The 15,120-nt window shown below is 50.2% G+C and overlaps 1 protein-coding gene across 5 annotated transcripts in view; it reads left to right on the top strand.

Annotated features, from left to right (window-relative positions):
* The window catches only part of LOC134892263 (dehydrogenase/reductase SDR family member 4-like), a 95,913-nt gene that overhangs the window by 56,032 nt on the left and 24,761 nt on the right, over positions 1–15,120 (top strand). For all 5 annotated transcript variants that reach the window (XM_063913599.1, XM_063913596.1, XM_063913597.1 and 2 more), the window contains one exon: positions 478–548. In XM_063913599.1, coding sequence (XP_063769669.1) covers positions 478–548 — 71 coding nt within the window. The remainder of the gene's footprint in view (positions 1–477; positions 549–15,120) is intronic.

The following is a 15,120-nucleotide window of genomic DNA, read 5'->3' as shown; positions in this document are numbered from 1 at the left end:
TTGTACGGTGTGATTGGTGTGGCTGGTATGAGTCTTACCCGGGATTCATAAATCCTTCCTTATTGTGTACGCTCGTCCGGGCACAGTATCCTAACTGAGGCTTGGAGGAGGGTCATAGGGGGAGGAGCCAGTACACACCACCTGATCATAAAGCTTTACTTTTTGTGCCCTGTCTCCTGCGGAGCCGCTATTCCCCATGGTCCTTTTCAGGAACCCCAGCATCCACTACGGACTCCGAGAAATAGAATTATCGGTAAGTAAATTCTTATTATTTGTGGGTACCAGGTGTTTTGGGCGGTATATACTGCAAATAATTATTGATAAATAGACCCATAAATCTGGATTACAGAAGTGCACTTTTAAAAAAAAATGACTTAGATTGGCAACTAACCGATGATTTAGTAATAGTGGGGGCACAACTCTTCAGTAACACTTCCTGCCCGCATTGTCACATCACTTACATTCTTTTCTCCACAGATTCTGGACATTAACATAAAAGCTGCATTCCTACTGGTGAAACTTGTGGTGCCCAAAATGCAGGAAAGAGGGTGAGGAGAGGTTAATTGTTCATTTGATGATAGATTAGATTGGGTGGAAGTTCAGACTCTTGCTCTGACAGTACAAGAGGATCTAAATGAAATAAATAAGGTATGAAGAAAATATAATACGAAACGGGCCGGATGTAATGAAGTCCGAGTTAGCTGGAGGTGTAGGTTCCCAGCCTAACTCTGACGTTTTTTTTAAAGCAGCAATCATATACAAGGGAAAACCATGCCTTGTAAATTATTGCCACTTCAAAAAAACTTCAGAGTTCGGACGGGAACCCGCACCTCTTGCCAACTTGGACTACACTACATCCGGCCCGAGACTGACAAAATGGGCAGCCCCCTTCTCCCCCCCCCCCCCCCCCCCCAAAAAAAAAGGAATATCTATCTATCTATCTATCTATCTATCTATCTGTAAAATATGTATACAGTGGGGCAAAAAAGTATTTAGACAGCCACCGATTGTGCAAGTTGACCCACTTAAAAAGATGAGAGGGTCTGTAAATTCCATTTCTGGCTCTCACAGAGGTCTGTAAAGGCCCATACACACTTGACGATGCACACGTCGTTAACGACTTCCCTTGAACTTCCTTTGAACAGCTGAGCAAACAACATGAGCATACACACTACCAACGGCCAAAGACCATTCATCGTTGAAGCATCCAAGCTGAACAGTTTATTAAAATAATGAGCTGGGAACAGGGCTGGTGAACAGTGGCTTGGTCGTTGGTCGTTCACACCATACACATTCAACGACGTCTCTGGTCGGTAACGACCATAGTGGAAATTGAGCATACATGCTCCACAGATAAGCGAGGGTCGTTAACGTCCCGCGGGGCCGCGCATCGGTGGTCGTCGGATGCATACACACTTGACGATATAATGGGCGACGTCGTTGATGAGGGCTGAAATGAACGACGTCGCTCATTTTATCGTCAAGTGTGTATGGGCCTTAAGAGCCAGAAATCTTGCTGCTTGGTAAGTGTCCAAATATTTATTTTCCACAAGAATATACAAATAAATTGTTTAAAGATCATACAATGTGATTTCCTGGGGTTTTTTTTTTTCAGATTCTGTCTCTCACAGTTGAAGTGTACCTATGCTGGAAATTACAGACCTCTCTCATCTTTTTAAGTGGGTCAACTTGCACAATCGGTGGCTATCCAAATACTATTTTGCCCCACTGTATATTACAAAACAAAAATTCTATGGACTTGGGGAGTCTGTAGTAATTAGCTATATCAGATGTGTTATATTATTTGCCTAATTTATTTACAGATAAATAGCACTGATGGTCTGAACTCCTGTCTCTGTCCTTTAATAGGCCTTAATTCAGTGTAAAACGCAGCCAGGCTGCCCTCTGACCCCCCTATGGACGAGCCTTGCAATGCACAGTGAGGCCCTGTGTCCTAGAATTTTATTCACAACCAGCCCCGGGCCCCCTTCTGCCTCTCACAAACAATTACATTACATACTTACCCTTCTTACTGTGAAAATACGTCCTCCACTTCTGTCTGTCTCTCCACACCACACGCCCACTGGTGTGGATGTCACGCTGCTCCGTACAGTAAACTTTATTGTATAGCAAACTGGAAGCTTGCTTGGAAATGCTATGTGGGTGGCAGGCTGCGGGAGAAGGGCAGTTCCAGTGGCGCAGGGAATGTCAACAGCTATAGCCGCGGGCAATACCGCCCATGCCAGGCCAAGAATAGCAGCTGCGGCGGCCGCAAGCAGTACCGCCAGGCTGGGAATAGTAGCAGCGGCTGCAGGCAGTACCATCGGCGCTGGGAATAGCAGCAGCGGCGGCCAGTACGAGCGGGCCGGGCCCTCTGCACTCTGTCAGGGTGGCCGGGCCCGGGGCAAGTGTACCCATAGTAACCCCATGATGGCGGCCCTATCCGGCCCAGCATGCTAAAGCAAATCTAGCTACTAGGTTCAAATTTGTCCCTGGAGAAACAATGTTGTAATGTAAGGGGAGCAAGTGCTGTGCTAAATTTAGCACAGCTAAGATCAGGAACACAGACACAGGGCTAGCCCGCCCCGCATGTCAGGCCCTGCCCCATCGCAGAAGTGCAAAAGCATCGCACAGCGGCGATGCTTTTGCACTTCAGGAGTTGCTCCCGGCCAGCGCAGCTTTAGTGTTCTGGGCGGGATCTACACGTCGCTGCCCAGGTCGCAGCGGCTGCGTGTGACATCATGCAGTCGCTGTGGCCCGCCCCCCGCACGGTCCGGCCACGCCTGCGTTAGCCGGACTACGCCTACAAAATGGCGGCCAAATGCCGCCGTGCCGCCCCCTCCCGCCGAGCGTCCGCCTCTGCCTGTCAACCAGGCAGAGGCGATCGCTGGGCACCGACACATGCACAGTTCTGACCTGATCGCTGCGCTTGGAAGAACTGCAGCAAGCAATCAGGTCAGAATGACCCCCAAAATTACACCTTGTAGCTGGATTTACTCCTACTCTGAATGAAGTCCATGATGTTGGCTGCGGATTATGTAAATTGTGATGAAACACGTGAGAGACACTGGTTGTCCATACATGTATGACACATACAAGAGTAAGGTAGAGGAAAATGTTTTGTCACCACAATATAAATTTTGATAAAAAATTAAATAGAAGGTGTACGTTGAAGGACTGAAGGCATTGCCAATCTAACACTCAGTTTCTCTGACGTCCTAGTGGATGCTGGGAACTCCGTAAGGACCATGGGGAATAGCGGCTCCGCAGGAGACTGGGCACAAAAGTAAAAGCTTTAGGACTACCTGGTGTGCACTGGCTCCTCCCCCTATGACCCTCCTCCAAGCCTCAGTTAGATTTTTGTGCCCGAACGAGAAGGGTGCATACTAGGTGGCTCTCCTGAGCTGCTTAGAGTAGGCCCAGCCATGGATGGGTCCCAGAGCCGCGCCGCCGGCCCCCTTACAGAGCCAGAAGACAGAAGAGGTCCGGGAAATCGGCGGCAGAAGACGTCCTGTCTTCAATAAGGTAGCGCACAGCACCGCAGCTGTGCGCCATTGCTCTCAGCACACTTCACACTCCGGTCACTGAGGGTGCAGGGCGCTGGGGGGGGGCGCCCTGAGACGCAATAAAAACACCTTAGATGGCTAAAAATACATCACATATAGCTCCTGGGCTATATGGATGCATTTAACCCCTGCCAGTTTTTCCTTAAAAAAGCGGGAGAAAGGCCGCCGAGAAGAGAGCGGAGCCTATCTCCTCAGCACACAAGCGCCATTTTCCCTCACAGCTCCGCTGGAAGGACGTCTCCCTGACTCTCCCCTGCAGTCCTGCACTACAGAAACAGGGTAAAACAAGAGAGGGGGGGCACTAATTTGGCAGATTAATAAATACAGCAGCTATATAAGGGAAAAACACTTATATAAGGTTATCCCTGTATATATATAGCGCTCTGGTGTGTGCTGGCAAACTCTCCCTCTGTCTCCCCAAAGGGCTAGTGGGGTCCTGTCCTCTATCAGAGCATTCCCTGTGTGTGTGCTGTGTGTCGGTACGTTGTGTCGACATGTATGAGGAGGAAAATGGTATGGAGGCGGAGCAATTGCCTGTAATAGTGATGTCACCCCCTAGGGAGTCGACACCTGACTGGATGGTCTTATTCAACGAATTACGTGATAGCGTCAGCACTTTACAAAAGACTGTTGACGACATGAGACAGCCGGAAAAACAGTTAATACCTGTCCAGGCGTCTCAAACACCGTCAGGGGCTCTAAAGCGCCCGTTACCTCAGATGGTCGACACAGACCCAGACACGGACACTGACTCCAGTGTCAACGGTGAGGAAACAACCGTGTTTTCCAGTAGGGCCACACGTTACATGATCACGGCAATGAAGGAGGTTTTGAACATTTCTGATACTACAAGTACCACAAAAAAGGGTATTATGTGGGGTGTGAAAAAACTACCCGTAGTTTTTCCTGAATCGGATGAATTAAATGAGGTGTGTGATGAAGCGTGGGTTTCCCCCGATAAAAAACTGCTAATTTCTAAAAAATTATTGGCATTATACCCTTTCCCGCCAGAGGTTAGGGCGCGTTGGGAAACACCCCCTAGGGTAGATAAGGCGCTCACACGCTTATCAAAACAAGTGGCGTTACCGTCTCCGGATACGGCCGCCCTCAAGGAGCCAGCTGATAGGAAGCTGGAAAATATCCTAAAAAGTATATACACACATACTGGTGTTATACTGAGACCAGCAATCGCCTCAGCCTGGATGTGCAGTGCTGGGGTGGCTTGGTCGGATTCCCTGACTGAAAATATTGATACCCTGGAAAGGGACAGTATGTTATTGACTATAGAGCATTTAAAGGATGCATTTCTATATATGCGAGATGCACAGAGGGATATTTGCACTCTGGCATCAAGAGTAAGTGCGCTGTCCATTTCTGCCAGAAGAGGGTTATGGACGCGACAGTGGTCAGGTGATGCGGATTCCAAACGGCATATGGAAGTATTGCCGTATAAAGGGGAGGAGTTATTTGGGGTCGGTCTATCAGACCTGGTGGCCACGGCAACGGCTGGGAAATCCACCTTTTTACCCCAGGTCACCTCTCAGCAGAAAAAGACACCGTCTTTTCAGGCTCAGTCCTTTCGTCCCCATAAGGGCAAGCGGGCAAAAGGCCACTCATATCTGCCCCGGGGCAGAGGAAGGGGAAAAAGACTGCAGCAGGCAGCCTCTTCCCAGGAACAGAAGCCCTCCCCCGCTTCTGCCAAGTCCTCAGCATGACGCTGGGGCCTTACAAGCGGACTCAGGTACGGTGGGGGGTCGTCTCAAGAATTTCAGCGCGCAGTGGGCTCACTCGCAAGTGGACCCCTGGATCCTGCAGGTAGTATCTCAGGGGTACAAATTGGAATTCGAGACGTCTCCCCCTCGCCGGTTCCTGAAGTCTGCTTTACCAACGTCTCCCTCCGACAGGGAGGCGGTATTGGAAGCCATTCACAAGCTGTATTCCCAGCAGGTGATAATCAAGGTACCCCTCCTACAACAGGGAAAGGGGTATTATTCCACGCTGTTTGTGGTACCGAAGCCGGACGGCTCGGTGAGACCTATTTTAAATCTGAACACTTACATACAAAGGTTCAAATTCAAGATGGAGTCACTCAGAGCAGTGATAGCGAACCTGGAAGAAGGGGACTATATGGTGTCTCTGGCCATCAAGGATGCTTACCTCCATGTCCCAATTTGCCCTTCTCACCAAGGGTACCTCAGGTTTGTGGTACAGAACTGTCACTATCCGTTTCAGACGCTGCCGTTTGGATTGTCCACGGCACCCCGGGTCTTTACCAAGGTAATGGCCGAAATGATGATTCTTCTTCGAAGAAAAGGCGTCTTAATTATCCCTTACTTGGACGATCTCCTGATAAGGGCAAGGTCCAGGGAACAGTTAGAGGTCGGAGTAGCACTATCTCAAGTAGTACTACGACAGCACGGGTGGATTCTAAATATTCCAAAATCGCAGCTGATTCCGACGACACGTCTGCTGTTCCTAGGGATGATTCTGGACACAGTCCAGAAAAAGGTGTTTCTCCCGGAGGAGAAAGCCAGGGAGTTATCCGAGCTAGTCAGGAACCTCCTAAAACCAGGCCAAGTGTCAGTGCATCAATGCACAAGGGTCCTGGGAAAAATGGTGGCTTCTTACGAAGCGATTCCATTCGGCAGATTCCACGCAAGAACTTTTCAGTGGGATCTGCTGGACAAATGGTCCGGATCGCATCTTCAGATGCATCAGCGGATAACCCTGTCTCCAAGGACAAGGGTGTCTCTCCTGTGGTGGTTGCAGAGTGCTCATCTTCTAGAGGGCCGCAGATTCGGCATTCAGGACTGGGTCCTGGTGACCACGGATGCCAGCCTGAGAGGCTGGGGAGCAGTCACACAGGGAAAAAATTTCCAGGGCTTGTGGTCAAGCATGGAAACGTCATTTCACATAAATATCCTGGAACTAAGGGCCATTTACAATGCCCTAAGTCAAGCAAGGCCTCTGCTTCAGGGTCAGCCGGTGTTGATCCAGTCGGACAACATCACGGCAGTCGCCCACGTAAACGGACAGGGCGGCACAAGAAGCAGGAGGGCAATGGCAGAAGTTGCAAGGATTCTTCGCTGGGCGGAAAATCATGTGATAGCACTGTCAGCAGTGTTCATTCCGGGAGTGGACAACTGGGAAGCAGACTTCCTCAGCAGACACGACCTCCACCCGGGGGAGTGGGGACTTCACCCAGAAGTCTTCCACATGATTGTGAACCGTTGGGAAAAACCAAAGGTGGGCATGATGGCGTCCCGCCTCAACAAAAAACTAGACAGATATTGCGCCAGGTCAAGGGACCCTCAGGCAATAGCTGTGGACGCTCTGGTAACACCGTGGGTGTACCAGTCAGTGTATGTGTTCCCTCCTCTGCCTCTCATACCCAAGGTACTGAGAATCATAAGAAGGAGAGGAGTAAGGACTATACTCGTGGCTCCGGATTGGCCAAGAAGGACTTGGTACCCGGAACTTCAGGAGATGCTCACGGAGGACCCGTGGCCTCTACCTCTAAGAAAGTACCTGCTCCAGCAGGGACCCTGTCTGTTCCAAGACTTACCGCGGCTGCGTTTGACGGCATGGCGGTTGAACGCCGGATCCTGAAGGAAAAAGGCATTCCGGATGAAGTCATCCCTACCCTGATCAAAGCCAGGAAGGATGTAACCGTGCAACATTATCACCGTATTTGGCGTAAATATGTTGCGTGGTGTGAGGCCAGGAAGGCCCCTACAGAGGAATTTCAACTGGGTCGTTTCCTGCATTTCCTGCAAACAGGACTGTCTATGGGCCTAAAATTAGGGTCCATTAAGGTTCAAATTTCGGCCCTGTCGATTTTCTTCCAGAAAGAACTGGCTTCAGTTCCTGAAGTTCAGACGTTTGTCAAGGGGGTACTGCATATACAGCCTCCTTTTGTGCCTCCAGTGGCACCTTGGGATCTCAATGTAGTTTTGGGGTTCCTAAAATCACATTGGTTTGAACCACTCACCACTGTGGACTTAAAATATCTCACATGGAAAGTGGTAATGCTGTTAGCCCTGGCTTCAGCCAGGCGTGTCTCAGAATTGGCGGCTTTATCCTATAAAAGCCCTTACCTAATTTTTCATACGGACAGGGCAGAATTGAGGACTCGTCCTCAATTTCTCCCTAAGGTGGTTTCAGCGTTTCACTTGAACCAGCCTATTGTGGTACCTGCGGCTACTAGGGACTTGGAGGACTCCAAGTTGCTGGACGTAGTCAGGGCCCTGAAAATATATGTTTCCAGGACGGCTGGAGTCAGAAAATCTGACTCGCTGTTTATCCTGTATGCACCCAACAAGCTGGGTGCTCCTGCTTCTAAGCAGACTATTGCTCGTTGGATTTGTAGTACAATTCAGCTTGCACATTCTGTGGCAAGCCTGCCACAGCCAAAATCTGTAAAAGCCCATTCCACAAGGAAAGTGGGCTCATCTTGGGCGGCTGCCCGAGGGGTCTCGGCTTTACAACTTTGCCGAGCAGCTACTTGGTCAGGGGCAAACACGTTTGCTAAATTCTACAAATTTGATACCCTGGCTGAGGAGGACCTGGAGTTCTCTCATTCGGTGCTGCAGAGTCATCCGCACTCTCCCGCCCGTTTGGGAGCTTTGGTATAATCCCCATGGTCCTTACGGAGTTCCCAGCATCCACTAGGACGTCAGAGAAAATAAGAATTTACTTACCGATAATTCTATTTCTCGTAGTCCGTAGTGGATGCTGGGCGCCCATCCCAAGTGCGGATTGTCTGCAATACTTGTACATAGTTATTGTTACAAAAATCGGGTTATTATTGTTGTGAGCCATCTTTTCAGAGGCTCCTCTGTTATCATGCTGTTAACTGGGTTCAGATCACAGGTTGTACGGTGTGATTGGTGTGGCTGGTATGAGTCTTACCCGGGATTCAAAATCCTTCCTTATTGTGTACGCTCGTCCGGGCACAGTATCCTAACTGAGGCTTGGAGGAGGGTCATAGGGGGAGGAGCCAGTGCACACCAGGTAGTCCTAAAGCTTTTACTTTTGTGCCCAGTCTCCTGCGGAGCCGCTATTCCCCATGGTCCTTACGGAGTTCCCAGCATCCACTACGGACTACGAGAAATAGAATTATCGGTAAGTAAATTCTTATTTTTTGCTGTCTCATATGAAATGTAGGAAATAATTTATGAATCTGGACTTCCAGTAAATGTGAGAACATCAGGATGCCATAATGAGCAGCAACCGTTTTCACCAAATGAACTCAGCGGTCTGTTGAGGGATCACTGTGTGCCTCAGCTCCTCTTACAGGGGGTCATTCCGACCTGGTCGCGCGCAGGCTATTTTTTGCACTGCTGTGACCAGGTAATCGCCGCCTACAGGGGAGGGGGTTAGAGCTGTGCAGGACTGCAATCACTTGTGCAGAGAGCTGCACAAACAAAAAGTTTGTGCAGTCTCTGCACAGCTCAGGACTTACTCACCCGCTGCTATGATCCGGCTTGGAGCTGACGTCCGGAAACCTCCTCTACAACGGCTGGGCACTCCTCGATAACGGTGAGTTTCCGCCCTTCCGCCTTCTGCCTGTCAATCTTCTTGCATTCGCCGCTGCGAACGGCTTCTTTGTAAGATCCGTTGCTGCATGGCAACGGCTGTCGCCGGTGACAGATGCGCCTGCGCAATTGCCGCCCGTGCGCATGTGCAGTTCAGACCCGTTCGCACAGCTGCGAGAAATTGCAGTGTACAAACGGGTCGGAATGATCCCCATAGTCTCTTGGCATGTAGTTCCATTACTGACTGACAAAATATCTATTATACCCACCTATCCACCGTCAGCCACGCACACGTTCCATACACAATACCTGGAATTGTTGTTTCACAGTGTGTAAATGAAGGCTGATTTAGCATTACATCTAACCTTAGTATCAAAAACAAGGCAGACAACTGTGCAGAAAAGAGGTGTTGGTATGACGTATGTCATCTTGTAAACCATACGAAAAGATTGCTACTGTATGTGCAACGTTAGTTTCTCTAACGTCCTAGTGGATGCTGGGGACTCCGTAAGGACCATGGGGAATAGACGGGCTCCGCAGGAGACAGGGCAAATTAAGAAAGAATTTGGATACTGGTGTGTTCTGGCTCCTCCCTCTATGTCCCTCCTCCAGACCTCGGTTTGAATCTGTGCCCGGACGAGCTGGGTGCTACTTAGTGAGCTCTCCTGAGCTTGCTAAAAAGAAAGTATTTTGTTAGGTTTTTTATTTTCAGAGAGATCTGCTGGCAACAGGCTCTCTGCTACGTGGGACTGAGGGGAGAGAAGCAGCCCTACTCACTGAAGATAGGTCCTGCTTCTTAGGCTACTGGACACCATTAGCTCCAGAGGGATCGTACACAGGATCGCACCCTTTGTCGTACGATCCCGGAGCCACGCCGCCGTCCCCCTCGCAGAGCCAGAAGACAGAAGCCGGTGTCAGAAGCAAGAAGACGTCGAAATCGGCGGCAGAAGACTCCAGTCTTCATATGAGGTAGTGCACAGCACTGCAGCTGTGCGCCATTGCTCCCACACTAAACCCACATACTCCGGTCACTGTAGGGTGCAGGGCGCAGGGGGGGGGGGCGCGCCCTGGGCAGCAATTAGGAACCTCTTGGCAAAAAGTAGCATATATACAATTGGGCACTGTATATATGCATGAGCCCCCGCCATTATTTTACACACAAACGCGGGACAGAAGCCCGCCGCTGAGGGGGCGGGGCTTCTTCCTCAGCACTCACCAGCGCTATTTTCTCTCCACAGCTCCGCTGAGAGGAAGCTCCCCAGGCTCTCCCCTGCAGAATCACGGTAGAAGAGGGTAAAAAGAGAGGGGGGGGCACATAAATTTGGCGCAAAAACAATATATACAGCAGCTACTGGGTTAACACTAAGTTACTGTGTGACTCCTGGGACATATAGCGCTGGGGTGTGTGCTGGCATACTCTCTCTCTCTGTCTCTCCAAAAGGCCTTGTGGGGGAACTGTCTTCAAAAAGAGCATCCCCTGTGTGTGTGGTGTGTCGGTACGCTTGTGTCGGCATGTTTGACGAGGAAGACTATGTGGAAGCAGAGCGGGAGCAAATTAATGTGGGGTCGCCGCCGACGGCGCCGACACCCGATTGGATGGATATGTGGAAGGTTTTAAATGATAATGTCACTTCCTTGCATAAAAGGTTGGATAAAGCTGAAGCCTTGGGACAGCCGGGGTCTCAGCCCATGCCTGATCCTATGTCGCAGAGGCCGTCAGGGTCTCAGAAGCGCCCACTATCCCAAATTGTTGACACAGATGTCAACACGGATTCTGATTCCAGTGTCGATGGCGATGATGCAAAGTTACAGCCTAAAATGGCTAAAGCCATCCGTTACATGATTATAGCAATGAAGGATGTGTTGCACATCACAGAGGAAACCCCAGTCCCTGACAAGAGGGTTCATATGTATGGGGAAAAAAGGCAGGTGGTGACCTCCCCCCCCCTTCACACGAGCTAAATGAGTTATGTGAAAAGGCTTGGGAATCTCCAGATAGAAAACTGCAGATTTCCAAACGGATGCTTATGGCGTATCCTTTCCCGCCAACGGACAGTTTACGCTGGGAATGCTCCCCTAGGGTAGACAAAGCTTTAACACGCTTATCCAAGAGGGTAGCCCTACCGTCACAGGATACGGCCACCCTAAAAGATGCTGCGGATAGAAAGCAGGAGGGTATCCTGAAGTCCATTTATACACATTCAGGTACCCTACTAAGGCCGGCGATTGCGTCGGCCTTAATGTGTAGTGCTGTAGCAGCATGGACAGATACCTTATCTGAGGAACTTGATACCTTGCACAAGGATACTATAGTGCTGACCCTGGGGCATATAAAAGACGCTGTCCTATATATGAGAGATGCTCAAAGAGACATTAGCCTACTGGGCTCTAGAATAAATGCAATGTCGATTTCTGCCAGAAGGGTCCTGTGGACTCGGCAATGGACAGGCGATGCCGACTCAAAAAGGCACATGGAGGTTTTACCTTACAAGGGTGAGGAATTGTTTGGGGACGGTCTCTCGGACCTGGTCTCCACAGCCACGGCTGGAAAGTCAAATTTTTTGCCATATATTCCCTCACAACCTAAGAAAGCACCGTATTATCAAATGCAGTCCTTTCGATCACAAAAAGGCAAGAAAGTACGAGGTGCGTCCTTTCTTGCCAGAGGCAGGGGTAGAGGAAAGAAGCTGCACAATACAACTAGTTCCCAGGAACAGAAGTCCTCCCCGGCTTCCACTAAATCCACCGCATGACGCTGGGGCTCCACAGGCGGAGCTAGGCCACAAGTGGGTTCACTCCCAGGTGGATCCCTGGGCTATAGAGATTGTGTCTCAGGGATACAAGCTGGAATTCGAAGAGATGCCCCCTCACCGTTACCTCAAATCGGCCCTGCCAGCTTCCCCCTTAGAGAGGGAAATAGTGTTAGCTGCAATTCACAAATTGTATCTTCAGCAGGTGGTGGTCAAGGTTCCCCTCCTTCAACAGGGAAGGGGTTACTATTCGACCATGTTTGTGGTACCGAAACCGGACGGTTCAGTCAGACCCATATTGAATTTAAAATCCCTGAACATATACCTGAAAAGGTTCAAGTTCAAGATGGAATCGCTCAGAGCGGTCATCGCAAGCCTGGAAGGGGGGGATTTTATGGTGTCTCTGGACATAAAGGATGCTTACCTTCATGTCCCCATTTATCCACCTCATCAGGCGTACCTCAGATTTGTGGTACAGGACTGTCATTACCAATTCCAGACGTTGCCGTTTGGTCTCTCCACGGCACCGAGAATATTTACCAAGGTAATGGCGGAGATGATGGTGCTCCTGCGGAAGCAAGGGGTCACAATTATCCCATACTTGGACGATCTCCTCATAAAGGCGAGGTCCAGAGAGCAGTTGCTGATCAGCGTAGCACGTTCTCGGGAGGTGTTACAACAGCACGGCTGGATTCTAAATATTCCAAAGTCGCAGCTGATTCCTACGACTCGTCTGCCCTTCCTGGGCATGATTCTGGACACAGACCAGAAGAGGGTTTATCTCCCGATGGAGAAGGCTCAGGAGCTCATGACACTGGTCAGAGACCTATTAAAACCAAAACAGGTGTCGGTGCATCACTGCACGCGAGTCCTGGGAAAGATGGTGGCATCATACGAGGCCATTCCATTCGGCAGGTTCCATGCGAGGACCTTTCAATGGGATCTGTTGGACAAGTGGTCCAGATCACATCTACAGATGCATCGGCTGATCACCCTATCCCCCAGGGCCAGGGTGTCTCTCCTGTGGTGGCTGCAGAGTGCTCACCTTCTCGAGGGCCGCAGATTCGGCATTCAGGACTTGATCCTGGTGACCAAGGATGCAAGCCTCCGAGGGTGGGGGGCAGTCACACAGGGAAAAAACTTCCAAGGTCTGTGGTCAAGTCAGGAGACTTGCCTTCACATCAATATCCTGGAACTAAGGGCCATATGCAACGCCCTACGTCTAGCGGAGACCCTGCTTCGCGACCAACCGGTTCTGATTCAGTCAGACAACATCACCGCAGTGGCTCATGTAAACCGCCAAGGCGGCACAAGGAGCAGGGTGGCGATGGCGGAAGCCACCAGAATTCTTCGGTGGGCGGAGAATCACGTAAGAGCACTGTCAGCAGTGTTCATTCCGGGAGTGGACAACTGGGAAGCAGACTTCCTCAGCAGGCACGACCTCCACCCGGGAGAGTGGGGACTTCATCAAGAAGTCTTCACGCAGATTGCAAGTCGGTGGGAACTGCCACAGGTGGACATGATGGCATCCCGCCTCAACAAAAAGCTACAGAGGTATTGCGCCAGGTCAAGAGACCCTCAGGCGATAGCTGTAGACGCACTAGTGACACCGTGGGTGTTCCAGTCGGTTTATGTATTCCCTCCTCTTCCTCTCATACCCAAGGTGCTGAGAATCATAAGAAAAAGAGGAGTGAGAACAATACTCATTGTTCCGGATTGGCCAAGAAGGACTTGGTATCCAGATCTGCAAGAAATGCTCACAGAGGACCCGTGGCCTCTGCCTCTAAGACCAGACTTGTTGCAACAGGGGCCCTGTCTGTTCCAAGACTTACCGCGGCTGCGTTTGACGGCATGGCGGTTGAACGCCGGATCCTAGCAGAAAAAGGCATTCCGGATGAGGTTATTCCTACGCTGATAAAGGGTAGGAAGGACGTGACGGCTAAACATTATCACCGTATATGGCGAAAATATGTTGCTTGGTGTGAGGCCAGGAATGCCCCTACGAAGGAATTCCAGCTGGGCCGTTTCCTTCACTTCCTACAGTCGGGAGTGACTTTGGGCATGAAATTGGGTTCCATTAAGGTCCAGATTTCAGCCCTATCCATTTTCTTTCAAAAAGAACTGGCTTCTCTGCCTGAAGTCACATTGGTTTGAGCCACTTAAAACCGTGGAATTATAATATCTCACGTGGAAAGTGGTCATGCTGCTGGCCTTGGCTTCGGCCAGGCGTGTGTCAGAATTGGCGGCTTTGTCATGTAAAAGCCCTTATCTGATTTTCCATATGGATAGGGCAGAATTGAGGACTCGTCCCCAATTTCTCCCTAAGGTGGTATCAGCCTTTCATTTGAACCAACCTATCGTGGTGCCTGCGGCTACTAAAGACTTGGAGGCTTCCAAGTTGTTGGACGTAGTCAGGGCCCTGAAAATTTATGTTTCCAGGACAGCTAGTGTCAGGAAAACTGACTCGTTGTTTATCCTGTATGCACCCAACAAGCTGGGTGCTCCTGCTTCTAAGCAGACTATTGCTCGCTGGATCTGTAGTACGATTCAGCTTGCACCTTCTGCGGCTGGACTACCGCATCCTAAATCAGTCAAAGCCCATTCCACGAGGAAGGTTGGCTCTTCTTGGGCGGCTGACCGAGGGGTCTCGGCTCTACAACTTTGCCGAGCAGCTACTTGGTCGGGATCAAACACATTTGCTAAATTCTACAAGTTTGACACCCTGGCTGAGGAGGACCTAGAGTTTGCCCATTCGGTGCTGCAGAGTCATCCGCACTCTCCCGCCCGTTTGGGAGCTTTGGTATAATCCCCATGGTCCTTACGGAGTCCCCAGCATCCACTAGGACGTTAGAGAAAATAAGATTTTACTTACCGGTAAATCTATTTCTCGTAGTCCGTAGTGGATGCGGGGCGCCCGTCCCAAGTGCGGACTTCTTCTGCAATGCTTGTATATAGTTATTGCTTACATAAGGGTTATGTTTGGTTGCATCAGGGTTGATCTGATGCTCCGTTGTTGTTCATACTGTTAATTGGGTAAATTTATCACGAGTGATACGGTATGCTTGGTGTGACTGGTATGAGTCTTGCCCTGGATTCCAAAATCCTTTCCTTGTACTGTCAGCTCTTCCGGGCACAGTTTCTCTAACTGAGGTCTGGAGGAGGGACATAGAGGGAGGAGCCAGAACACACCAGAATCCAAATTCTTTCTTAAAGTGCCCTGTCTCCTGCGGAGCCCGTCTATTCCCCATGGTCCTTACGGAGTCCCCA

Source organism: Pseudophryne corroboree, chromosome 1 (assembly GCF_028390025.1).
Source record: "Pseudophryne corroboree isolate aPseCor3 chromosome 1, aPseCor3.hap2, whole genome shotgun sequence".
NCBI classification, from domain to species: Eukaryota; Metazoa; Chordata; class Amphibia; order Anura; family Myobatrachidae; genus Pseudophryne; species Pseudophryne corroboree.
This window is presented reverse-complemented; position numbering and strand designations above follow the sequence as displayed.